This window comes from Nematostella vectensis, chromosome 3, assembly GCF_932526225.1.
Source record: "Nematostella vectensis chromosome 3, jaNemVect1.1, whole genome shotgun sequence".
NCBI lineage: Eukaryota > Metazoa > Cnidaria > Anthozoa > Actiniaria > Edwardsiidae > Nematostella > Nematostella vectensis.
This window is the reverse complement of record NC_064036.1, coordinates 2,255,980-2,281,673: the sequence shown is the minus strand read 5'-3', so window position 1 is coordinate 2,281,673 and position 25,694 is coordinate 2,255,980. Positions and strand designations below refer to the sequence as shown.

The 25,694-nt window shown below is 41.1% G+C and overlaps 1 protein-coding gene and 2 long non-coding RNA genes across 10 annotated transcripts; 1 reads left to right on the top strand and 2 right to left on the bottom strand.

Annotated features, from left to right (window-relative positions):
* Window positions 1-1,483: 1,483 nt before the first annotated feature.
* LOC5504615 lies at window positions 1,484-25,583 on the top strand. 8 transcript variants are annotated; one of them, XM_032372945.2, is made up of 9 exons: window positions 5,715-6,019; window positions 6,660-6,807; window positions 7,019-7,063; window positions 7,156-7,234; window positions 9,442-9,533; window positions 17,309-17,498; window positions 21,529-21,600; window positions 21,709-21,780; window positions 22,160-25,583. In XM_032372945.2, the coding sequence occupies exons 6-9, from the start codon at window positions 17,338-17,340 to the stop codon at window positions 25,134-25,136; spliced, it is 3,282 nt and encodes a 1,093-aa protein (XP_032228836.1). In that variant the 5' UTR covers window positions 5,715-6,019; window positions 6,660-6,807; window positions 7,019-7,063; window positions 7,156-7,234; window positions 9,442-9,533; window positions 17,309-17,337; the 3' UTR covers window positions 25,137-25,583. The 8 variants fall into 8 exon arrangements, with proteins under 8 accessions (XP_032228844.1, XP_032228842.1, XP_032228836.1 ...); XM_032372949.2 differs by lacking the exon at window positions 6,660-6,807; XM_032372950.2 differs by lacking the exon at window positions 7,019-7,063.
* On the bottom strand, window positions 1,725-5,712 carry LOC125561191. Its single transcript, XR_007307215.1, has 2 exons — window positions 5,539-5,712; window positions 1,725-2,874 (listed from the first exon to the last, which is right to left on the bottom strand). It is a non-coding gene; the product is annotated as an uncharacterized LOC125561191 (long non-coding RNA).
* On the bottom strand, window positions 15,655-16,972 carry LOC116612324. Its single transcript, XR_004293858.2, has 2 exons — window positions 16,823-16,972; window positions 15,655-16,054 (listed from the first exon to the last, which is right to left on the bottom strand). It is a non-coding gene; the product is annotated as an uncharacterized LOC116612324 (long non-coding RNA).
* Window positions 25,584-25,694: the final 111 nt, after the last annotated feature.

Genomic DNA, 25,694 nt, shown 5'->3' with positions numbered 1-25,694 from the left:
TGACATAAGCGCAAGAGAATGCATCGATTTTCTTGTACCAGTGTTTGACCGTTTTTTTTTTTTTTGTTGAATTGGGTTGTTTTATTCAAAAAATGTTTCTTTAAACTTGCGCTTGATATTCTTGGTAGTACAGATGTCCCTTGTCTTGATGTAATAACTCCGGATAGCAACGTTTCTTTTTTGCTCTTATGTATTCAAATAGTTTTCGACGCGTTTTTTTTCCTAGTGTTGGCCACTTTCCATTCTTTTCTGTCCTTCTTTGTCTTTTTGTACTTTGCATACATGACTGGCTCCTGTTCATGTAACTTTTTAAGGCATTGTAGTAAACAGACGAGCACCCATTATCTTCTTGCCAATTTTACAAAACTAGAGCAGTGTTTATACTTAGCGCTCACAGAAACAAAGAGCAAGTGTTTCATTCTTGATACAAAACAATCAAGACAAAAGAAGAATTTAGGTATGAAACAAATGTTATGAATACCATAAATTGATTCAATTGGTTGGACCACTCTTGATTATGTCTTGTTTAATTTATCGTGCCGTTTTGGAACAACGATTCTCGCATTTGGCCTGACAACTATAAACGTGCTTGTATCACCACATAATGTAAAAACGGTCGCTTATTGAATGCGCCGCCTCGTGAGCTGTTGAGGCTAAACTTGGTAAAATTGGTTCTCAGATATCTAGGTTGTACGTGAGGTAAAACCCTATTTTCCCCCTCTAAAACGCCTAGCTTCTTTTCGACATCGATACGATGTCTGTTTTTCAGATGCGCGCGATGTCTGTTTTTCAGATGCGCGCGATGTCTGTTTTTCAGATGCGCGCGATGTCTGTTTTTCAGATGCGCGCGATGTCTGTTTGTCAGATGCGCGCGATGGCGCTTCCGGGCGGGCTCTCTTGTGCGTGTCTGAACTGTCTAAAAATGTGGTAGGTTATAGCAGGTTGTGCCAGAGGGATTTCACTTATTAAGAATATATTTTAAAAGGAAACCTTCATCGAATTCATTTTATTTATTTATTTATTTATTTATTTATTTATTTATTTATTTATTTATTTATTTATTTATTTATTTATTTATTTATTTATTTATTTATTTATTTATTTATTTATTTATTTATTTATTTATTTATTTATTTATTTATTTATTTATTTATTTATTTATTTATTTATTTATTTATTTATTTATTTATTTATTTATTTATTTATTTATTTATTTATTTATTTATTTATCTATTTATTTATTTATTTCTCAGAATATTCAGTTTGTGGTACAAGTTTTTGCGTTAGGCCAATTCGACGACAAATGGATTCAGTTAGAAGTACTTAGTTCATCATTTACAGCTAGGAATTATCAGTGCTTCGTGTTTTATTTCTCACAATTCCATTTTCTTTGCAGTGATGAACAGGGAGGAAGCTCTATTGATTACGGAACTGCGACCACGTGGTAACACCCTACTTGGGATGAGCTCGAAAAACCTCAAGCCACAAACAAAACGTGAAGGTAAATTACCCCGATAATACTTGTAGATAATACTTGCGCCATAAAAAGGCGGGTATGACACCTTAGAGCAGAGATTGCAGCAGTGTGTATTGAAATTACACCCGCCACCTGCAGTTCACAAAAGGCGCGAAACAAATAAACCACGTGTGCGCGAACGACAGTTTTTAACACCAAAAACGGTGACAGCGCGCGGGAGGTACAAAGACATCATGTAGACTACGCGTGGAAGAGAATGATATTGCTCACATTTGTCAAGAAAGAACAGGGATTATATAGACAAAGCAATTGGAAAATATCCTTGCTAGAGTGCTTTAGGATTTGCGTGGAGGTACCGAGCTACATAGGTGTTGTAATGTAAATAGCCCATTCTGTTTTCAAGTTGCGCTATTTCTGAAGGCTTATGGTCTTTTTGTAGGGGTTCGCATTCGTGCTCAACTCAGAGGAACTTGAGGGACCTGTCTTGGAGCATCCACGAGTGAGTACAAATAGAACCCTTCTTAACCACATATTGACACAAACAGCGATGTGTTATTCGTTTGTCTTTTCAATCAGGTCACGAAAAGAAGTGTTTTTTGCCTTCATCATTGCTCTATCATAGGCAAACTGGGAGCCGTGTCTCTAAATTGATTAGGGGATTCAGATATGATACTATCATACTTGTAGTCTTCGGCACTTGTGACTGTTCGTACCACAGGTGAAGTTTTTCTTGATGATTCGTGAAACCTTTATAAATTCTGATCTTTATGGGACGTCTAAATGTGTTCTTGTTTTCACCTCTGCTGTACACGCACATTATTGATCTTGTGTTGCCCTATCGTGGGGATTTTATTTTAGCAGACATTTTTTCATCACATTAGGGTGAAAACTCGTACTATAAATTCTTTCAAATTCAGAAGATTGCTCTACAGACACTCTGGCGGGAGATAATTTATTGTTCACATACAGACGAAAGGTCAACACTTTTTGGACGATCTAATTAATTTCTCCGTATCTCGATTTCTATCGTTTATACCCACTTGAACCCAGTCCTTTCATTCACCTGCGTCAAATGTTCGCGCAATTGACTAATTTCTTGCTTTGACAAGTAGGTGAAACCATATTTCAATTAAATGGTTTTTTTTATTGGTTGTCAATCGCTCGATCAGCGATAAGCAGGACCTACCAGTCGTCTAAAAAAATGTAATAAATTTTCTGCCTTACCATCTTTTATCACTTGTGTACTGTCGTCGACTGTCTGTCTGGCCCCCCTTGACAAGCTAAGCGTTTAGCAGACAGTGCGTGGTATTATTAGGCACGTGCCTAAGGATGGGTCCTTCAATGAGTAGACAGGTTCTTTTGTTGTTTTACCATTGTTCCGGATACTTCACGGGAGCCTATAATCACAGGTTGTGTCAACAGCCTTGTGTTGGTCTTGAATTAATCAAAAGATCTAATTAAACAATCCAAGAGATATTCAGTCTTCTTTTTGTCATTTCCATCATCGTAATAATGCCCTGATACTGTTATGTCGTGTGTCCAATTTCTGTAAAAGGTACCTTCACTATAAAGTAGATAGGGAAACTTCATACAATAGCATAACAGGCTGAGCTGCTTTGATGCGTTTTTTTTTAATATTAAAAATACTTTATTTTGATAATTTTATAAGGGAATTAATAAAGGTGTCTTGATTCTATGACAAACTTGGGTGATTACTCATTCATCCTGGTCAAAATCGTTTTGTGAACGCGCAAACACTTTTGCCGCCGTTTTGCACTATAGTCTTATTATCGGAACAAGGGCAAATTAATTTAATTTTTTTTTGTTGGCTTTTCTCGGAACAAGGGCAGATGAATTTAGTTTTTTTTTGTTGTTGTTCGCTTTTCTCGGAACAAGGGAAAATTAATTTAGTATATTTTGTTGTCTTTTCTCGGAGCAAGGGAAAATGAATTTAGTATTTTTTGTTGGCCTTTTCTCCAAACAAGAACGTAGGAAGAAACCACCGAACAGCCTCTATCTGCTGGTGTGCGTCGGACCTTGTGGTCTGCGTCGACAGTTGATTAATTAATAAAACCTTTAAAAGAAAAAGTCGACAACAACGCAGATTTATGTTTTTTTAGAACGATATTTCGGCAGGCCAATACCTGCCTTCTTCAGGTTATAAATGAGTTACAATGGCATGTTATAGCTAGTATATGTACAAAGTTCATTGATGATTAACTAACAAAAGGTAAAAATAGTAATTGAGTAAGGAGTGACTTATGGAAGATGGTAAATAGGGTGGTGTGGATTAGTAAGTAGCTAAACGGTTTCTTCACGCCGGTTGAGGCCACCGGGTTCAAGAGTGCCAGCGCGAGCTATCACTGTGGCTTCTCTTGCTTTGCGGATGGAATCGCGGTTATTTCTTATTTTTTCAATAGGTATGAGCTCTATGTCAGAAGCGGAGTGGTTAGGTTTTAGAAAGGGTTCAGCGGCGTGGGTTGGTATGGATCGAGATTGGGAGTCTACAGTTCTGCGGTGATCATTAAAGCGTTCTTTTAATTTGCGTTTAGTTTCCCCAATATACCAATATATAAGGGCAGATGAATTTATAGTTTTTTTTTGTTAGCTCTTCTCGGAACAAGGGCAAATGAATTTAGTAGATTTTGTTGGCTTTTTCACGTAACAAGGGCAAATGAATTTAGTATTTTTTTGTTAGCTTTCCTCGGAACAAGGGCAAATGAATTTAGTAGATTTTGTTGGCTTTTCTTGGAGCAAGGGCAAATGAATTAAGTATTTTTTTTTGCTTTTCTCGGAACAAGAGCTAATGAGTTTATTATTTTTTTTGTTCGCCTTTCTCGTAACAAGGGCAGATGAATTTAGTATTTTGTGTTAGCTTTTCTCGGAACAAGGGCAGACGAATTTAGTTTTTTTTGTTCGCTTTTCTCGGAACAAGGGCAAATTAGTATATTTTGTTGTCTTTTCTCGGAGCAAGGGAAAATAAATTTAGTATTTTTTGTTGGCCTTTTCTCGAAACAAGGGCAGATGAATTTATAGTGTTTTTTTGTTAGCTCTTCTCGGAACAAGGGCAAATGAATTTAGTATATTTTGTTGGCTTTTTCACGAAACAAGGGCAGATGAATTTAGTATTTTTTTGTTAGCTTTTCTCGGAACAAGGGCAAATTAATTTAGTACATTTTGTTGGCTTTTCTTGGAGCAAGGGCAAATGAATTAAGTATTTTTGGGGGCTTTTCTCGGAACAAGAGCAAATGAGTTTAGTATTTTTTTGTTCGCTTTTCTCGTAACAAGGGCAGATGAATTTAGTATTTTGTGTTGGCTTTTCTCGGAGCAAGGGCAGATGAATTCAGTGTTTTTTTTTTTTTGCTAGCTTTTCTCGGAACAAGGGCAAATGAATTTAGTATATTTTGTTGGCTTTTTTCGGAACAAGGGCAGATGAATTTAGTATTTTTTGTTGGCTTTTCTCGGAACAAGGGCAGATGAAGTTTAGAAAGAAAGGACGCATTAGAAATTCCAAATAGCTAAAATTCCAATCTTGCCGGCTAGGGAAAGTCTAGTGATCGCCTTATTTACCATCCTCGCGGATTATGGATTTGGCAAGACATGAGAGGAAATGGTACCAATTGTGCCGGTAAAAGGCAACGATTCTTAGAGATGATTTATAACGGTACCTTGAAATGCGTGTCGGGTGGTTCGTTCCCCCTTCCCCCCCCCCTCCCCCTGCTACAGGTCTGTTATTGTAAACTGGAGATGCTAGAGCTGGGAAGTGGTTTGTCACATGTCATCATTTGCTCATAAGATAATAGATATGAGCAAAATGGTGTCTTTTTATGAAAGAAATATAATTAACGTCCTGTCATCTTCATAAATTTGACTGTTTGGGTTAAAATACATTATAATCTTAGAAATATGTTGAAGTATTTCGAGTTAACAATATGCTGTTGGATAACTTTGGACAACTACAGGTGCATTACTTCGAAGAAATGTAAAAACAGCTGTCTAACAGGACTTGTACAGCGAGGGACATTTGTTTGAGCAATTTGCTCTTTTAGGAATCTACTTACTAATGTGTCAAGACACGAGAGAATGTGTGCTTCCTCTGATTGGTCGTCCTAACAGATCGCTTAATTAACTCCGTCTAAAATCAATGTCCTTTTTGCAAAGCCGTGGATAAGGCGATAGATGGTATTGTGATGGATCCTGTCTGTATTGTCCTTGCACGTTTCACTTGAAGTGCTTCAATAATTTGAATAACAATGCCACTTCCATAGAAATGAAGCATTGTAATGCATCGTAAGCCATCGGTGTTGTTCTGAGCCCGATCCGTAAACCAAGTATTAGAGCTATAGAAGTTTGTGGAGGAATTTGAGAGAGTTCTACGGTTGGTATTGTAAGGGATTCCAATTGGATAGTTTCTCCAGGGGGCACTGGTGCGGAATACGGGACTATGATTCTTTATATGCGAGAGTAATCAGAAAAATTTGCTACTAAGCCAAGCAGGATCTAGGCCATAATTGAAGGCGGAACTCAAATCAACTTTAACAGGTATTTCTCTCTCTAACTCTTCCTCAGCATACAGTGTGTTGCAACCTCTTTTACATTTTATAAGAGTTAATCAATTTTCCAGCTACATTAGGGAATAGACAGACTTGAAGAACAAGGAAATTCAACCATCGGCCTGTTAAGTAATGCCGAGGACGCGATTATGTACATCAAACAATGCATTTCGTAATTACTCGCTTTCATGGGCTCAGCGAAGCCCCATGAAAACACTAACCTCTTATGCTAACACTCTAATGAAAGCTCAACCGATTATCAGATCAACTGCTTATGTATGCAAACCGCTTTTGACTTCTTATACCATTAGTGGACATGGCTTGTCTTTCTCTAGCGATGTTTTTCTTGTTGGCAGTTTGTGTTTTATGCCTTTAATGAAAGTTTAGAGCAAGTCTCGTTTGTCGAGTTTGTAAAAAGCAGCTGTTGGTTTAATGTTTTTCGACTTGACCACTTTTAACGAGAAACTATGTGTTCAGTAATGTTTCTCGGTCCGAATAGCTAACATTTATCGAGTTTGTATTTCATACAATTGAGACCGCTTGTAACATGTTAACATCTAAAGTTGGTAGTTACATTCGGTTGATATTCGTGTCTAGCTTACTTTTATTTCCTTTCGGTCTATTTTCAGCTGTCAGTTGATGGCTTAACAGCGTTACACAAAAGCAATTGTTAAAACAAAACATCGCTGTTTAGAAGTTGCTGTTTGAAAGAAAGCCACTTGTTTGACCAAATGAATCCGCTAGAGAAGAGAGAATTTGACTAGGGCGCAGTTAGGGGTAAGCAAAATTTGGATTAAGAATCTCTCGCACACAAGTAAGTAAGCAATTTTAATGAAAACAGTGGGGATGGGGCAAAGTTAATAAAAGCTAACTCTAAACAGCATGCTGACAATGTCATTGCAGATAATTTCGACTCTGAATATCTAAAAAAAACTTTGTCATATAACGAGCTGGCTCCTTTTCCACTTGACTTTACCCCCCTTTCCAGGTACAAGGCGTGTCGTGGTGAAAGAAGCCTTCTCCAATAGATAATGTAAGCTTTGTCTGTGAACGATCAAAATACATCATAGCTTCGTCTAGCTTAAACCGATTTGTCAAAATGAATTTTCCCAAATGCATTTTTAGAGATTCTTCTCTTCGCGGGCCATTTTATATTCACCGAGTGGATGGAGTTCTGTTGCTTATGACGACACGCTGTCTCTGGGTATGATATGATAGTTATTATATTCCTTATTCCATTTCATCGCAAAGTTTGTCGACGTAATTGTGATCGAAACCCATAACATAATGTTGATTGTTTTCGTAGTGTTTTAAACTTGCTAAACTCTCAAAACTGCTAATAGTTACTTCACGGTTACCATTTTATATCTCCATATTATTATACAAGGAATTATTTGTTACGTATCCTTGATACGAAACTATGGGCTATGTCTCTGGGCGTCCGAAAAGGCATAAGAATTTTTAATAGAGTAGGAAAAATATTAAAGCAATGTAAAAAGATCTCTTTTTTTAATTTCATGAAGTCGCTTTCGCTTGTAGTCAAATCATCATTTCTCTTTTTTCCTACTTTTCTTAGACTTCTTGTTTTGTATTGGTATTTGGTATTGCTTGGTATTCTAAACTCTTTTCTTTGTAAGTCATATGTCATATTCTCATCCATTTTTATCTTTGCCGTATTTCTTTCTTTGCCGTACTCTTTGGTAGTTTAAGTACCGAGTACAACTAAGTACTTTCATACTTTGGTAAAGCTGAGAATGCACATTGCATAAATCGCTTGCTAGCATCACTCATATGCACTTTCACGCAAAGCAAAATTCGTTTTCTAAACGTAAGTCATTGAGATATGAGCACTAGAATTATTCTAGATAAAGTCGTTGGACTGCGAGCTAGAACACTACGTGGCTTACTAGATTGTACCCAGGGCTATGTATTGGGTTTCAAAAAGCAACGATTTGAAATAATTACCTAAGTTTTGGAGTCCGTCACAGGGATGCTACCTTATTATCTACGCGCACCTTTTTCTAAAACATTTAGAACTAATTCCTTATCAAAGGAAGCTGAAAAAAGGTTTCCACCTTAACTCTTGATTTTTGTTATACCGACAATTGAAACATACACTCTCCTTAATCTTTTATCTGTGCTTCGCCTGCCGTAGACACGTGTACAAGACTCCGGGACGGCACGGACGCGGCACGGACGCAGCCCGAACGCCTTTTACAAAGCAACAGTATATTGAGAGCAATTACCCAGACATACACTGATTGTAATGCAAAGTAATGCAAAGTGCATGTTATTTTGACGCTTGATGGTGTTTCGTCTGTCAGATGGAAGCCGTGTGCAAATAAACCACACAGGAAGCTTTAGGGAGACTTTGGTTTACGTGCGGCAGGTTTGGCGGCTAGTTACGACTCCCAAAAACGTTTTTATAGATCTATTTTCTTTGGATATCCATGCATTCGTATGTCCGTGAGGAATATGTTTCTATTTTTGTTGTATACCTTATGGATCGATTCTAGGACCACCGGTCACGATAACCCGTTTCAGAATAAAGTGAATTGACATTGAACTTTTTTATGGCAAATCAATTATCGCCTTTATTAATTCAGTTTGTTGCCGATGGCAAAGTTTTTATTTGTTCCGATCTTTCTGTGGCATTTACTCTTTCACAGATCAAATTTGTTCTAAACCTCTTCACTCGAAATCGTTAATGAAAATCCACAAATCAAAATATACATTCGTCCAAACATACAAACAAGCAGTGTTGCTACCATCTTTTTTTTTTATTAAAACATCTTTATTCCGTTATTCGTCTTTTTTGTGTGCCGAAATCGATATGTAATCGAGTTTCGACTTCTAATTAATATTGGCGAATGTTGTGTAAACGAATCTACGAAAAGTGCGAAAACATAAAAAAAGAGCATGTCTTCTTTGTGAATACAAAAAAAAAGATTCTCTTTTACACATAACACAATGATTTGTTGACATTCTCCGCGCCTCCGCGCTATTGATCTGAGAACTTTATCCCTCCGTTTCTCCAGATTTAATCCGACGCCATCTCTCACTTTAGAGTCCTGAATATTGACGACTTAGCGCTGTCAACGGTACTGCCTTCATCTGTAAACGCCAACCTTGAAGGCGTCCGTCAAACTGTGTTTGGCTTGAGACCGGAGAGAAAAGACAAAGCGCGATTGAAGAGTTGACTTCCGCTAGTACAGCTATTGAATTCCGGCCATGAGAGTTTTGGCTACTAGGCAACTTCGGATATCTTAGGCGGGTTTTGGCGAAGGATGAGTTGACCGCGGAAGTTTAGGATTTTCAGAGCTCAATTACAGGATTGGTAGCGACGCTCCACAGGCCATCCGAGAGGTCAGCACTCCTTATTCATAGCCTTGGTCTGTTTCTGCTTCGCAGGGTCTTGAATGCCGTCATTCCACAAGCGCGCGAAGCGATGCTTCGCGGTTACACGAAGGCAGAGGAGAGAGACATAAGGAACAAAACGCAAGGTAAAACACTCACTTAAATCAACCAAAACACTAAATTAAAACTATTCATAGTGTTTTTATGAACATTTGTATCAAAGTATAGCTCTTTTCCAACAAAACGCTTGAATTAACGATAAAAACAACTTGAAAACAGCAACATAATGAAGATGAATGGGCGATAATTAGGTCGTAGGGTAGAGCATGATACATCTATCGGCGGATTAATTGGTGCCTTGTGGTCTTTTGTGTTTAAACTCATCACCGACTCTTAAAGAATAGCGGGCCAATATTAAGACCATTTACTCTAAGTTTTCTTCTTGTTCTGAAGGGCACTTCTCAGGTATGAACTTTTGTTATTTTTAATTTATAAAACAAATATCAAGCTGCGCGCATTATTTCATTAACTCGCGATAGAGGTCTCCACACTAGCAAAAGCGCTGGTAAAATTTCAAAACCGTGAGGATATGTCTTTTAGCGATAAATTTAATCTCTATTGCTTTCAGTGACAACCATGGCATCCTGAGTATTCGATTTGACAAATAGACTTTTTTCTCGTTTATTTTTTAGTCACTACTTCAAGGCTTTCATTCGTTTATTGTTTTTCTTTATTTTTCTAAAAATAGTATTTTGTAGTTATTGGCTTATTTTTATTTGCAAAATATTTTTATTCACAGTCCCCAGTCATTTCGAGTTGCATAAAATAGCTAAAACTAACCTTAAAACAACATGGACCGGGTAAAACAGTGGAATAAAGCAGCATTTACTTATGGATTTATAGTATTTGGCTATGGAGCCGAGTCTAAGTTGACCACACAATGAAAAACCCATGAAAGTGAAAAATTGTTTGATATGCTCTTATTAGATATAATTATTCAGAAAACCTGCATTCGTCTTTGTAGTAACCTGTCATTGTGGTAGTCAGGGTCACTTGCTTTAAGAGATGTGCTTATGTGAAGCAAAAGGTTGCTTTCGGTGGCGCTACACAGCAAGCTATCAATACCACCTATAAATTCAACGAAAGAAAGGCACTGTGTTTATTCAAGCAAAGTTTTATTAATGTCTGTCGCTTTGTTACCAGCAGTGGCTATTCAATCATGGAAACGTTTTTGTTTTGAGTTGAGGGTAATACATAACAATACTCGACTACTGAGCTAGTTGAATTGCACAAAGCGGATTATACAATTGATCGATTAAATTTAAAAGGTTCCATTTAGACTGCGCGAAAAACAAACAAACTCTAGCTGTCGTAGCTCCCCCAGACTGCTATAGGGTTAATCACAGAAAGGTGCGCGCCGTCTTAAGGTCCTTATTATTAATGCCTTTAGATTCGACTTCTTGCTTCAGCTTTATTTTGAAAAATATCTTATTACTTTGAAACATATCGTCATTCATAGATTATTATATATTTGGATTATATATTTGAATTCGACTTCTTGCTTCAGTGTTATTTTGAAATATCTTATTACTCTGGAAAATATCGTCATTCATAAATCATTATATATTTGGATTATATATTTGGATTCGACTTCTTGCTTTTTTATTTTGAAAGATCTTATTACTTTGGAAAAATATTGTCATTCATAGATTATTATATATTTGGATTATACGAAATATAGTCATTCATGGATTATTTTATGTTTTAGAAATAGAATAGAACAGTTTTTTGTAAGGACAATTGAATTTCTCTGAATCACTGAGATGTGCATCTTATTTGCATCGATTTTGATGTCGGACACTTACTTAGTTAATTATTTTACGACTTATGGTATAATAGTCTACAGTTTCCAGAAATCGGAAATAACTTTTGTGGTTCCTGTCTAGTTTACAAATTCAAATTTTTTTTTTCTTCATATAGCTTTCTTTCTCGCATTTTGATTTTTTTTAAACTGTGATTTTTCTGTGATAAACATTTTTAGTTAAGATTTTTATTTAGTGATTTATGATTTATTTACTATATATTTTTTCATTATCATTTATATAATTATCATTATCATTATATCATCGTCATCGTTATTGTTATTGTTATCGTTTCCCTTATCTTCAAATGAGATGGGTATTCTAGTCTCGCCATTTGCAGTAATTTAAAGTTCTCACACGAGCGCCCCAGGGCCGAAGCGTGATGTATGATCGTAACACTCTATCGGTACAGACATCTGTCCAGCTCATAGCGCATTTCTACGTCTAACGATCGCTTTCGCGCCGTAACATCACTATTAGGCGTAGATAGGAGTACCATCACTACCTGTAGACTATACGAGGTTAGATATGAGAACAAGCTTGAATTTTCTTTTGCAGCGCATAAAATCATCGGCATTAACCTCTAACTGATGTTTGTGATTGACGCCTTGTTTACATATGACAAACATTTTTTTCGCAAATATTATTTTCTAAACATTTGCAAGTCGAATAATGCATGAACACCAGAAGACCTTCCATCTCGTGGAAATTCCAGGGTTTTCTTTATAACGATGACGCATGTCACACAGGCATCTTCTTCTTAGGGTAAATAAGCCATGGCTTCCTTTTTTTTGCCAGGCTTTTGTCACGAAACCCGCTTATTTCAAGCCGACCAACTTCAAGCGGAAGCAAAGGGCCTTCCCCTCGGGAAGGTATTGTATTGATCTTTTCAGGAATCATACAGACCTCGACTATGTCCCCTATTCTAATTTTTGTTCTCTGTAAAAGCGGTTTATGACTGCCATATGAACTTATTATAAAGAGAACCAATGATTGCCTTTATTAGGAGCTTACGGAGCTTTGTTAAGTGTCTAAACTAATATCAAAAACTTGCTCGATAACTTTATTTCCTTACTAATAAATGAGACCTGCGCCTGATGAAACAGGGCCGATGAAACATCTCTCATTAGGCTATTTCCGACGAGAAAATCGTACGATAAAGTTTGCGCATGCTCCGCAGATGTTACCGCTGCTGCATGATGTTTTTCGTCACGCATATCAATGATATACTAGTTATGCAAAACATACGTTTGTTGTCAATTCTCACGCTCCCTCACGATCCGAGTGATCGCGGGATTATACTACAAAGGAAATTTCACAAATACCTGTTCTCTACAGTACTTCCACATTTGCGCAGCTGGTCCTCGTAAATTTTGGATAGTCTTTGATATTTTCTTTGACCTTTGGATTTCCTTAGCACTCATATAGATTGCATTGACTCGTCATTTAATTAACAGTGATACTAAGATAAGTGCGTTTTATAAAAATACATTTAGCCTTTGCATTAATCTTCCATTAGTTCTAAGAATAACTAACCATCGTGAATCACTTCCGTCTTAAGACTGGCGTATGCTAAGTCACAATCTATGCCTGAGAAAAGGAAATAATCGCTCGCAATTCGAATAATCCAGCCTCCCGCCCAAGGTTGCGGAGTCAAGTGCGTTACAAAAGGTGTGTGTGTGTGAAAATAAGGCCGCGCGGTTGGCGCGGTATTGGGACGATGCTTGGGATGTTGTTCCATAAATGTGGCGCGTGCTTGTGTTAGAGGTTATTTGACTATAGTTGGACAAAGAAATGATGGTTACTCGGAAAACGAAACAAGAGCTATCCCAAAAATCTTTCTGTTCTTTATTATGGTGCCTTATAAGCACAATTTGACAAGGAGGCGTGAAGTGAGGTACACATTCGTCTCTGACTGTCGTCGTGATGGACAATATTCTTGTTAGCATTCAAAACTGCACTTTACAGTATCGGCCATGGGAAGCAAGAAGGGCTCAGCATGTGTAATGGTGTCGTTTTTTTTTTAACATGGCTGAAACAATCTCTCCACTTGACTCAATCTCCCCACTTGACTCAATCTCCCCACTTGACTCAATCATCCCACTTGACTCAATCTCCCCACTTGACTCAATCATCCCACTTGACTCAATCATCCCACTTGACTCAATCTTCCCACTTGACTCAATCTCCCCACTTGACTCAATCTCCCCACTTGACTCTATCTCTACACTTGACTCAATCTCCCCTTGACTCAATCTCCCCACTTGACTCTATCTCTACACTTGACTCAATCTCCCCTTGACTCAATCTTCCCACTTGACTCAATCTCCCCACTTGACTCAATCTCCCCACTTGACTCTATCTCTACACTTGACTCAATCTCCCCTTGACTCAATCTTCCCACTTGACTCAATCTCCCCACTTGACTCAATCATCCCACTTGACTCAATCTCCCCTTGACTCAATCTTCCCACTTGACTCAATCTTCCCTTGACTCGATCTCCCCACTTGACTCAATCTCCCCACTTGACTCAATCTCCCCACTTGACTCAATCTTCCCACTTGACTCAATCTTCCCTTGACTCGATCTCCCCACTTGACTCAATCTCCCCACTTGACTCAATCTCCCCACTTGACTCAATCTTCCCACTTGACTCAATCTTCCCTTGACTCGATCTCCCCACTTGACTCAATCTTCCCACTTGACTCAATCTTCCCTTGACTCGATCTCCCCTTGACTCAATCTCTACACTTGACTCAATCTCCCCACTTGACTCAATCTCCCCTTGACTCAATCTTCCCACTTGACTCTATCTCTACACTTGACTCAATCTCCCCTTGACTCAATCTCCCCTTGACTCAATCTCCCCACTTGACTCAATCTCCCCTTGACTCAATCTTCCCACTTGACTCAATCTCCCCACTTGACTCAATCTCTCCACTTGACTCAATCTCCCCTTGACTCAATCTCCCCTTGACTCAATCTCCCCTTGACTCAATCTCCCCACTTGACTCAATCTCCCCTTGACTCAATCTCCCCTTGACTCAATCTCCCCACTTGACTCAATCTCCCCTTGACTCAATCTCCCCTTGACTCAATCTCCCCTTGACTCAATCTCCCCACTTGACTCAATCTCCCCACTTGACTATATTGTAAAAAAAAAGAACCCTAACAAGGCTACCCCAAAAATACCAAACTAGTAATTACAGGAAATAAAATTTGATTATTTCTAAATATTGACATATAGAGTCCTCCTTAATTCTTATTTATCAACAATCTTACAAGAGATTGTTAACTGCTGCGATTTTGAGTAATCTAGTGCTAACTCCCCCCTCATAAACTCCAAGCGACAAAATATATTTGACTTCCGTCAGTCAAAAGCCTTGAAATGCTTTCATTGGCCCACTCTTTAAAGACTTTCAGCCAATCCATCTCACTGCAATGCGAATCAGATATCCGTTAAAACTCAAAACTTGATTGACGGATGTGAGAAGAAGTTTCTGGGTTGGGGAAGCTTGGCGAAAGTTGTCAGAATCGTAAAAACCGTAGAATCTGAGCCCGATGCCCTATGGGGAGGAGCAGGCGGTTATTTGTTAAATATGGCTATTCTGTGATAAGCAACCTTGTTCTACCGCTGTGGTCCTAGATAGAGACTGGAGTAGAGGATCCTTCTAGTTCTTTCTGCGCGCGCAACATGCCCTCGTGATATAACAACACCCTGGCGCCGAGCGGCCTAAATTTACATGTCGGACTTCCCATGATTTGAACGCACGCGGAGACAATCTCCCATGCGCCCGTGCGCGCGCACTGGAACTTTAAAGGTTGGTTCTCACTTGGACGTAAGCGCAAGAGAACGCAACTGCTTGATTTTCTTGCGCTTCCGCTTGTGTTTGACCGATTCTCACTTGTGTTGCGCTTCCGTTTGCGCTTACGCTTGCGCTTGCTTTGCTCGTCATAATTTACCGTTAATCCTGATGAAGGCAGCATTGCCGAAAAGGCGAAAAAATAGAACCCAGTGATTCAAGAAATTGTTGTATATAAATAAACAACAAGCCGGATGTGCGGCCTGTCCTGCGCGCGAGAGATAACACACCCCACGTGACCCTGGGATGAAATAGCGCTCATCACTACGCCAGATGCTAAAGCTGCCTGGACACACACAGGCCAGTAACTCCTCCATGGCAAAACAAGTACAGATAAGGTATCCTATTAGAAGAAGCCGGAAAGCTTTAGACCCATATTAATGGGTCTTACTCGTTCTTTAGTTGTTGGGTGCTGTTGTTGCTCTAGAAGTACAATGAAAACGAGCCGTTAGGTAAAACATTTGTAGCGCATTCTGAACTACGCGATCACCAATCCATAGTTCCATAAAATGGGAATTAGAAACTCGTTCCGAACTTGATCTTTTTTAAGTTACCGGTCTTTATTTGATGATAAAAACTGTCGCTAAGCGTGAGGCGTCATTATGGATCGATTCCCACACCTAATTCGATTAGCTACGTTAGTAATTTAGATCCATCGGCGGTATCTCGTTGCTTGGGTCGGATGCTTCTTGATTGTCTTGATAGTCAATCATGGGTTTGTTTGTGCGTGTCATGTTGGGATGTAAACACAAAGATTCCTTCTAGTTGATCCGGATAAAGGCGAGTATCCCCCTGTGCAGGGAGCTTCACCATTGGTATCCGTGTTTATAGCTCCCTCTCTGTGGCCGTGTTTATAGCTCCCTCTCTGTGGCTGTGTTTATAGCTCCCTCTCTGTGGCTGTGTTTATAGCTCCCTCTCTGTGGCGGCCGTGTGGTACTGTGCTGTAATAATGATAGATAAAAATAAAACTAATCGTGTCTACGTAACGCCACTCTCACACCTTACGTGCCAGTTTTGTATTTCCCACACCTAATTAATTACTTTTATAAACACTTGTCCAAATTAAGCACTTGAGAATATAAGCCTAGTTTACTTTCTTGCTCAGCGTGCCTTACACTGCTAATTTCGATTACAACCTCTTCTGTTTGTGCCACAGCGCGTTTTTTTGATACAGATAGCTTCATAAGACTTTGATTAATTTGATTATGCTCTCCGACGTTTGGCGGTGTTAACCTAGTTTCTTAATCAGTAGTGCGCAGTTAACCGCTTTGTGCTGAGTCTGGCGTTAATGAATAGAGAGAAGTAAAAGAACCTTTTAACCTTATGACACCCGTGTACTATTAGCCAAAATAAAAAACACTCCGAAGGAGGTCAGATAGAGTAAGTTTCAAGATCGACGCGATCTTACTGGCTACATGGGGATCTCTCACATCTCTAACAGGGCGGTCGCACGCAGGGATGATATCCTGATGTATCGATTAGTTAGTAAATTCCTTGCTCTGAAAATAAACCAAAACGTGCTTAATCTTAACAAGGTGTGACTCCCGAGATATTTTACGAACAAGTTGCGCAATTTCTATCCCAAAGTACGCGAGGTTATTTATCTCTGTTTGGTTAAAAGTAACCGTAACTTAATAACCCAATCTAAAGCAGTCGAATATTCGAGGTGGGAGTCGCATGTTTTGTTTACCCAGATATTAACAAAATACCTTTCTATTTGCACTGCAGAGTATATTGCCTCAGTGTTTCCCTTATCTTGATATTCTAGAGAGTCATTTTTCTAGATTTGTTTTGTTTTCTGCTCAAGAAGCAAGATTACCCCGCGAGTGGGCTATCTCCATAGAGCTATTTGAGTATCGAAACGCTGATTTGTTGACACGCGTCTAAAGTTTCCAACTGAGAGATCTGATTTCGTTCATAAAATGCCCTTCGGGTCACTTGCGTACTGTCAGTGCCTCAGCTCTATTATCCTTAAAGGCAGCTGCATACGATACACAAACCCGTACATACAAGCAATACTGGCCAAATGCGAGTTACAGATTCAAATTCAATTTGACGGTAGCGACTGCGATACTAGTGATACATACCATAGCGTTAGATGAACCGTAAGTTACGGGCGCGTGTTTGCGGTGGAAAGTTTGACATACACACTCAGTTCAAGACAGCTAGGTTTATTTGTGACGTTGTTTTTTCAGGCTAAAAAGCTAAGGATCCTCGGTGGAGCATGAAAGGGGTGCTCGTGGTTGTCGTGTTGATGGTCAGCTTGTCGCTGGGAGAAGCTGGGTGTCCCGCTCAGTGTCTGATCTGCCGCAAGGAACTCTACAAGTGTACCATCAGTGATCTGAGCGAGCTATCTACTACCTTACCTCACAATATAACTCGATTGTAAGTACGAACTGTCGATCAAGTATATCTTGCCGAACTGCCGATCAACTATAGCTTTGATCTTGGCTTAATATATAACATCATGTAGAAGGCAATCTTAACGACTGGTCAATTTGCAAAGGGAATTTTTATTCCTTTTATGTAATTATAACTTTAAGAACATTACATTCAGTAATATTCTTTTGACCTGATAAATAGGGTCACATCATTCGGTTGCCTCGATAAAACCTTTCTGAGCATCTTTACTCAGTAGCTTTGGTTCTATTTTCAAATTCTCAAGCTGTGAAAATGGAATAACTTTCACAACAAAAAGATAGTCAAATAGAGCCCATATCCTACAGGTCAGGGCGGCAATATGCACAGCGCTGTAGTCCATTAATCTTATTTTAGCAGACATGGATCCTAGCCCCCCCCCCCCCCCCCTCCTCCCCAGGGTAGATGCCGATAGCCCGTCCTCCTCCCTCCCCCCTCCTCCCCAGGGTAGATGCCGATAGCCCGTCCTCCTCCCCCCTCCTCCCCAGGATAGATGCCGATAGCCCGTCCTCCTCCCCCCTCCTCCCCAGGATAGATGCCGATAGCCCGTCCTCCTCCCCCCTCCTCCCCAGGATAGATGCCGATAGCCCGTCCTCCTCCCCCCTCCTCCCCAGGGTAGATGCCGATAGCCCGTCCTCCTCCCTCCCCCCTCCTCCCCAGGGTAGATGCCGATAGCCCGTCCTCCGCCCCCCTCCTCCCCAGGGTAGATGCCGATAGCCCGTCCTCCGCCCCATCCTCCCCAGGGTAGATGCCGATAGCCCGTCCTTCTCCCCCCTCCTCCCCAGGGTAGATGCCGATAGCCCGTCCTCCTCCCTCTCCCCTCCTCCCCAGGGTAGATGCCGATAGCCCGTCCTCCTCTCCCCCTCCTCCCCAGGGTAGATGCCGATAGCCCGTCCTCCGCCCCCCTCCTCCCCAGGGTAGATGCCGATAGTCCGTCCTCCGCCCCCCTCCTCCCCAGGGTAGATGCCGATAGTCCGTCCCCCTCTCCCCTCCTCCCCAGGGTAGATGCCGATAGCCCGTCCTCCGCCCCCCTCCTCCCCAGGGTAGATGCCGATAGTCCGTCCCCCTCTCCCCTCCTCCCCAGGGTAGATGCCGATAGCCCGTCCTCCTCCCCCCTCCCCCCCAGGGTAGATGCCGATAGCCCGTCCTCCTCCCCCCTCCCCCCCAGGGTAGATGCCGATAGCCCGTCCTCCTCCCCCACCCCCTCCTCCCCAGGGTAGATGCCGATAGTCCGTCCCCCCTCCTCCCCAGGGTAGATGCTAATAGCCCCCCCCCCCCCCCACCACAGGGTAGATACCGATAGCCCGTCCCCCTCCCCCCCCCCCCCCCCCTCCTCCCCAGGGTAGATGCCGACAGCCCGTCCTAGGAGAGCTTTTGCTTGTTGCGCAACTTGATTATAAATTTATGGCGGTTTATTAAGCATACCGCTGGGCCGAAGTGCTGTCATTAATGCATTATCATAGCAGTCCATCTGAACCAAGTACACTGATTATCCTTGCTACTATTATCACACTTGTGGCCATGCCGAAACCGACTTCACCACCTTAAACTAATTCTAATTCGAATACCGCCTATTTGCTTGAACCCGATTTCTAATTCCCGAGTTTTTTAGGTTACTATTTCATAAGTAAACAAATGGATGTATGCCTTTTTTTCCATGATTTGTTTTTTTTTTTCGATAGCGTTTATCCCGTGCTAGATATTTTTGAATTATCTACATATGCACTGCATGTTGACAGCAGCGCAGCTAAAAATAGGCACTTCAGTGAAAGTGCTTTTCGTTATTGATATCTGGATTTGTTTGGCTTTCTCAACTCTGAAGAAATATGTATTCACCTTAATTGGCCGTTCCATTTAATGAAGGTCTATTTGATGAGACAATCAGGAGTTTGTATGGTTATTCCTTGTTCTGTCCTTCGCCAATCTTATCCATTTTTTACATACAAAAAGATGTTTTTCTTTAGGAATGTTTCGATGGTAATATTTGATTTATAAACGTCCATCTGCATTAGTGATCTTTTTTTTCTAAATTGATGATGTATTTATAATAGATTTAGATTATTCCATCAAAAGGAATCCAAACCATATGGTGCTCTTTTGCTAAGAAAAATTACAGTCTTCGAATGGGGATAATATTTTAGATTAAAAAGCAACCAGGCAGGCAATGTTGGTGAAGAGTTCCCGTTCGCAGTGTGGAAGGGCATTGCACAGAACGAAACCCGATCAGGCACTGCGGCTGCCTCATGGCCAGATTTGATTGAATGTTATTGACAAAGGTCAACTGTTAGAAGTATTTTACTTACTCTGTGGTCGAATGTATAGCATTGGCAACTGTCGCCTGCCGCAGTTTGATAATTCCGTGGGGTTAATGCCATCAACGTGCTTTTGATATCCTGATAGCGGCAAAGTAGAGTTCCAATGGGGCTCTGTGGGGCTATCGAAAAGCATAAACATTTCAAGGGACACCTGCAGTAATAAATCGCATTGGCAAATATCGTCTATCGCGTTTTTCTTATACTGTGGGCTAAAACCCTGGTGTATGCGCCTTGTCTGCTTTTAATATACTGATAGCGGCTAGGTGTATCTCTACCCTGGGAGGGGAGGGTATTGGTCTAAAATAGTTACCTGTCGTATTTCCCTTGAGTCTGATGAATAGCATTTAAAAGATCGGCTTTCGAAATCCTTACTCTGATGGTATGTGCATGCTAATGGGCTTGGGTTAATGTTTGTGATGTGTTATTCATGAGCTATACATTGGCTTATATTCCAAGGTCATCCAAAGCATTTCCGTCACTGGTCCCATATGTTCATCGCATTTTCTCTCTTGTCTGATCTGTACATCGGTTTTCTAGTTTGGCTCCAATTAGGAGGTCACCTGACGCATTTTCGTTCCCCTCGTATTCTGATGAATGTCGAAAGGCTTTGAGTGGCGTATCACTCAGCTTGTAATGCATGTCGCTATGGGAGAACCACCGCTAGATGTCAGGACCTTTCCAATATGAGATTGCCAAGATAATAGATAGGCTGAAGTATTACTCGATTATTATATCCATAACCACGGAAGATTTCGTGAGTTGCTCTGTTAACAAGGACTAAAACGGATTTAATTCCAGGGTGTCTTGTCTGTTTTTCTTTTCTCGCTAGGACTGATGTATAAAATCTACTTACTGCCTTTCTAAATTTTGTTTTTGTTATTCAGCCTTGGTTCCTAAGTCTACACTTTATTTATTTGGGACGAAGATGAGAATACAGAAGAGGGGGGTGGGATGGCTAAGGGGACTAGTAGCTATACAGTAGATATCAGTGTCAGTGTTCTGTACATACCAGAAAAACAAAACTAAATACTGGATACTTAAATAGTCTACTGAATAGTCTACCTTATATTCAAGGGATATACTCTGATCTACTCTGATATAACGATCTACAAACAACTCTGAAGCACTAAACGCCACCTAAAAGCAATGTTAGACGAGGCAATTTTTCCTGGATTTTGCAACGCATATCAGAATTCAATAGCAGCACGTGAAAATGCGTTCTGTCTGATACATTTCAGCCGTTTTCCATAAAGCCACAACGTGAAATCTCCAACGGTCAATTGGGGACGCGAAAGTTTGCAGTGTAAACTCCTCTAACAACGTTCACTACTGTAGAAATACTCTCCTTATAGTTTATTTTTATCTATCTCTGACTAATTCTCTGACTATAATGTTTTACTTATTCCATTGCGATTAAATTATCATTGATCGCCTAGCGCGAACACATCTTTTTCGATCGCGTTGTCCTAGCCACCGCCGTCGTCCTTGCTTAAGGTCCCTATTGCAAGTTGCAGGAAAAATTGCCTCGGACGTGTTACCTGGCCTTAGTGAGACAAGGGCTTGTCTCTTGCGCGCTTATTTTCCACTTCAATCGTTTTCAAGATAAAAGTGTCCATTTGCTTTCGATTTGTATTGCTATTACACGTTTCACTCCCTTATAGCTCTGGGATTTATTTCCACAGAGATCTTTCTTCCTCGAAGATTGCCTTAGTTCCTGATGGTGCCTTTGAAAATTTTTCTTCCTTACTTTTTCTGTAAGTACAAGGAAATTAAATACTTTTTCCTCAATAGTGATGATGTAATGACACGTTAGTTTATGTAAGTTGGCTGGATCGTCTGATTTTTATTAACTTTTTTTTCAGATCTCTTGCAAACAATTCTATCAAACACCTGACAAGAAATTCCTTTAGAGGACTTCATAATTTAAGAGAATTGTAAGTAACACTTTTAGCATAGATAATTTATGCGAGCCGAGTGATTTGCTCTCGCTTTGCTTTTGTCGTGGTGATATAAGTGGTGATCCTGGAAATGTGATTATTTGAAATGGTAGCTGTGGTTGAAATAATAAGGTTGCTATTGTTGTTGATGTTGTTATTGATGATGATGACGATAACGGTAGTAATTTGATGATGACATTGATCATAAAAATGAAAATAATGAAGAAGATGTGAAAATGCTGATGCTGCTGATGATGATGATTATGATAATGATGACCATGATTATTGCATTGATAATGCAAATGAAGATAATGAAGAAAATGGTTTTGGTAATTCTGTAGCTGATGATAATATGGCATCTCTCTTTTTTCGGTAGACACTTACAAGACAACAACGATCTGCACTTAGATAATCAAATGCTGAGCGAAGTCCTAAAGGAACTGCGATCGCTCAAAACTCTTCGTGGCAGCGAGCTAGATGGCCTCACACCCAAACTTATCAACCTAACGCGGACAATAAATATCTCAAAAAACACGAAGAAGGAGAACATCCACTGCTACTTTCGAAAAATGCCTCCGTCCAAGTGTTCGCGCAGCGATCTTCCGAAATGTCACGATGCGCTGTCACTCAACGAGGAAGAACTCTCCAAATTTAAAACCGAGGGCTGTGCGCATGCGCGTTGTACTATCAAACAGACTGGCAAGACGCTGGATTGCTACACGACTCTTGAAGGCGGGAATGACACCTCGTGGAGCATTCTGGGAGATAACTCGGCGGTCAAGCTTGCATTATGGACGTTTGGGCTTCTTGCTGTCACCTCAAACTTTCTCGTTCTTTTGACACTGCTGTGCAACAAGGAGGCCCGCACATCAGCGCTTTGTTTATTTGTCATGAATCTGCTTCTTGGCAACATTTTGATTGGCATCCACATTGTGGTGCTTACGGTGTCTGATACCATCACATACGGGAACTTCTTACGTTACGGCGAAGGCCGATGGGAGTCCAGTTATTGTGTACCATTGTTTTTTGTCAAGACGTTGGGCGTGGTTCTTGTCATCTTGTCCCTTGTTCTGGTCACTGCTGAGCGCGTGTTGGTAATTGTGTTCCACGCAGATCGGCACTTGGACCGCTGCCGGTCCGTTGGCTATATCATCGAGAGCTGGCTCGTCGCTATTGTAATTACTGTAGTGTTATGGACGAAATCAAGCTCTTGGGGCTACATGTGTGCGACGTTTGCGAACAGCAAAGAGTTTAACAATATCAACCAGGGAGTGAAGATCTCACTGGCAGGAACCGGTGTTATTCTCATCTTCGTGTATATTTATTTACTGTGCAGACAGAAAGACAAGAAAAATGCGGATATGACGTCATCAGAGTATAGAAGTACAGTGCGCATGCTCCTGCTTTTAATCTCGACCTTACTTTTGTGGGTATTGCCATATATGGTGTTGGTATTTATGGTTCCGGTGATAATTTCGGTGACGCTATCCATGCAAACTCTAGCCATCTCGATCACCATAAACTCGTGTTTGCATCCTTTTATTTATTCGTACGACAACGATCACCTTGAACATCTCTACAGCGCGCTAGCTTGTAAGAAAGATGCATGCGTTTTGCTGCCGCTTGCCGTTCAAGGACAGTGCTACCAGCCCGCAAATACTAAAGAGACGCCTCTACCAGGCATGGAACTTGAGCGGTTAGAACACGTGAGATCGCTAGAGTCGATAGAAGTGAGGACGGTGGCTCCATTTGACTCACGCACACTGCTATCCCCGGTCACAGTCTCTGACATCAAGAAAGAGATGAAGCGGGGCTCGGAGATTTCTAAGGCAGAAGGTGCTGTTATCATCAGGAATACGTCGCCGACCGGGGAGAAGTTTGTCGAGGATTTCACTGTAGTACAAGTGCACTCTGTTCCATCTTCGCCCTCTACGCCTGCGCGGCACGGGCGACCGCTGATCGAGGAGCACAGTGATTGCGGTACCATGTCTTCAGATACCAATGTGACGTGGATCAGTAGTGACTGCCCGAGTAACGCACATCTAAGATTAGGTGACGGAAACTCAACGACTTCTAGCCGGGCCTCTTCCATACCCCTTGGAAAGTCTGCAGCCTCGCCGCACATTCAGAGACGAAAGAGACTTTCCTCGGTAAAATCCGCGGATTCCGAGGATTTCGACGATGAAGACGCGTGCAATAGTGATTTTAGCGAAAGGCGAAAGCGACCTGTTGAGTTTATTGATATTGAGCCTGTAACAGACTCTTTGGAGGAGAGTGTTAAAGACTTGGAGAATAAACGAGATAAGAGGATGTCCCCGGTGGAGATGATATGCAAAGTTCTATCGCCAAAGATGAAGAAAAAGCGACCTAAGACAGGCGAGGGTCTGCCGGGAAGTAAACACTCTTTGGACAGCTGTAGACCTCACTATAGAAGATCCAAATCCATGGTTCTTGGCAAAGATGCGCGTAATGTAAAAGTTAAGGAAGATGTGACTAAACCACTGTCGGCGGTGCAACTGCGCGAGAAGCGACCTCGTGGTCAAAGCCGCGAGAATCGTAATGGCGTGTTCGTGTTCCCTTCAACTGATAACGGCCTGCAGGGGATAACAAGCGACTCATCTGAATGCACGCCCACCAGCTCTGAGCCCTGTTTCCAGGATCGCTCAAGGAGCCCTACTGAGAAAGACTGGGAGCGATTGAAGTACTTGGTGATCAAACCTGTACCCACCCATGCGAAACATAAAGGGTATAAGGAGACAAAAAAGGGGAAACTGAGTCGTTCTGTTTCGGAGCCGTCTAAAACAAAAGTCAGGATCTATGAGAATCCCGTAGTAGACTTTGATAACAATAACAAAGTAGGGGACAATCGTGTGTCACGCGAAAACCTACCATCATCACCCACATCTCTAACATCGCCGCTGTCCCCCACGAGGCGGCTTGCGAAACTAGAGGAAGGTGACACCGTGCCTGACCTGCCAAAAGGTCTCAAATCCAAGAACCGCATGAGCACCGCCTCTACAACGTCAAGTAAACGTCTGTCGAACAAGAGCCTAGAGTGGGACCCGTCTTACAACGCCTACTCTTACTCAGAGGACGATGTCATGCCTCCTACCCCACCCCCTCCCCCTAGGGTCATGAACGGCTTGCCCCCGTCCCCTCCCCCAAGCCCCGTATCTAGTACGGGCACCCAGCTTGACCCGTCCAGGAGTCAGTACAGCCTCGATTGGGACCCAACCAGTGTGCAGATGCGGCTTAGCATCGCATCACGTGATTCTGCGGGGGGGATCAGTCAGCAGGACGAGTGTGTGGAAGAAATAGACGAGCCGACAGAAATGAATGGCACAACGTCTTGAACTAGAATAGTACCAGGGAGCTTGAACATGTAACAGACGATTGGAACTACCAGGTGCGAACAAAGTCCAAGGACTAATGACCTTATTAGGAAAACAATGGTCTGTATCTAGCCAATCAAAAATGTCACGCACGCATATAAAATATTTTCTTATAATTCTTCCGCTTACAAAAATGTAATTTTCGGACGCGCGCTTGACAGAAAAATTTATGCGCCTTGTCCGCATGTAGTTACACGCTCTAACTCCCCTCTATTTTCTGACTCTGTTCTTTGAATGTCTTCGTTATCTTGTTGACCGTCCAGACTGCAATAACGGGTGGTACTAACTAAGCGTTGGTCTATAGGTAGCCACTATTATTCTAACCTCAACATATTGATGGTGTTAATTAGTGAAAATAAATGTAAATATGATTTGCTTGTAGTATAAAGACTTTATTTGTATTGGAAATCTGTCTGAAACATCCGTAAAAATATTGCATGCGCATGAAAAGCATAAAGGTGAGCCAGAAGACAACCGAACATAACCCTCCCATCTCTCCTCACTTCTTCCCTCCCCTCC

Excerpts from the sequence above, each read along its gene's own strand:
- LOC5504615 (XM_032372953.2), top strand. The coding sequence starts at position 17,338 with ATGAAAGGGGTGCTCGTGGTTGTCGTGTTGATGGTCAGCTTGTCGCTG. Across the intron at positions 17,499-21,528 it reads CCTCACAATATAACTCGATT|AGATCTTTCTTCCTCGAAGA; the intron begins GTAAGTACGAAC and ends TTATTTCCACAG. Across the intron at positions 21,601-21,708 it reads TTTTCTTCCTTACTTTTTCT|ATCTCTTGCAAACAATTCTA; the intron begins GTAAGTACAAGG and ends CTTTTTTTTCAG.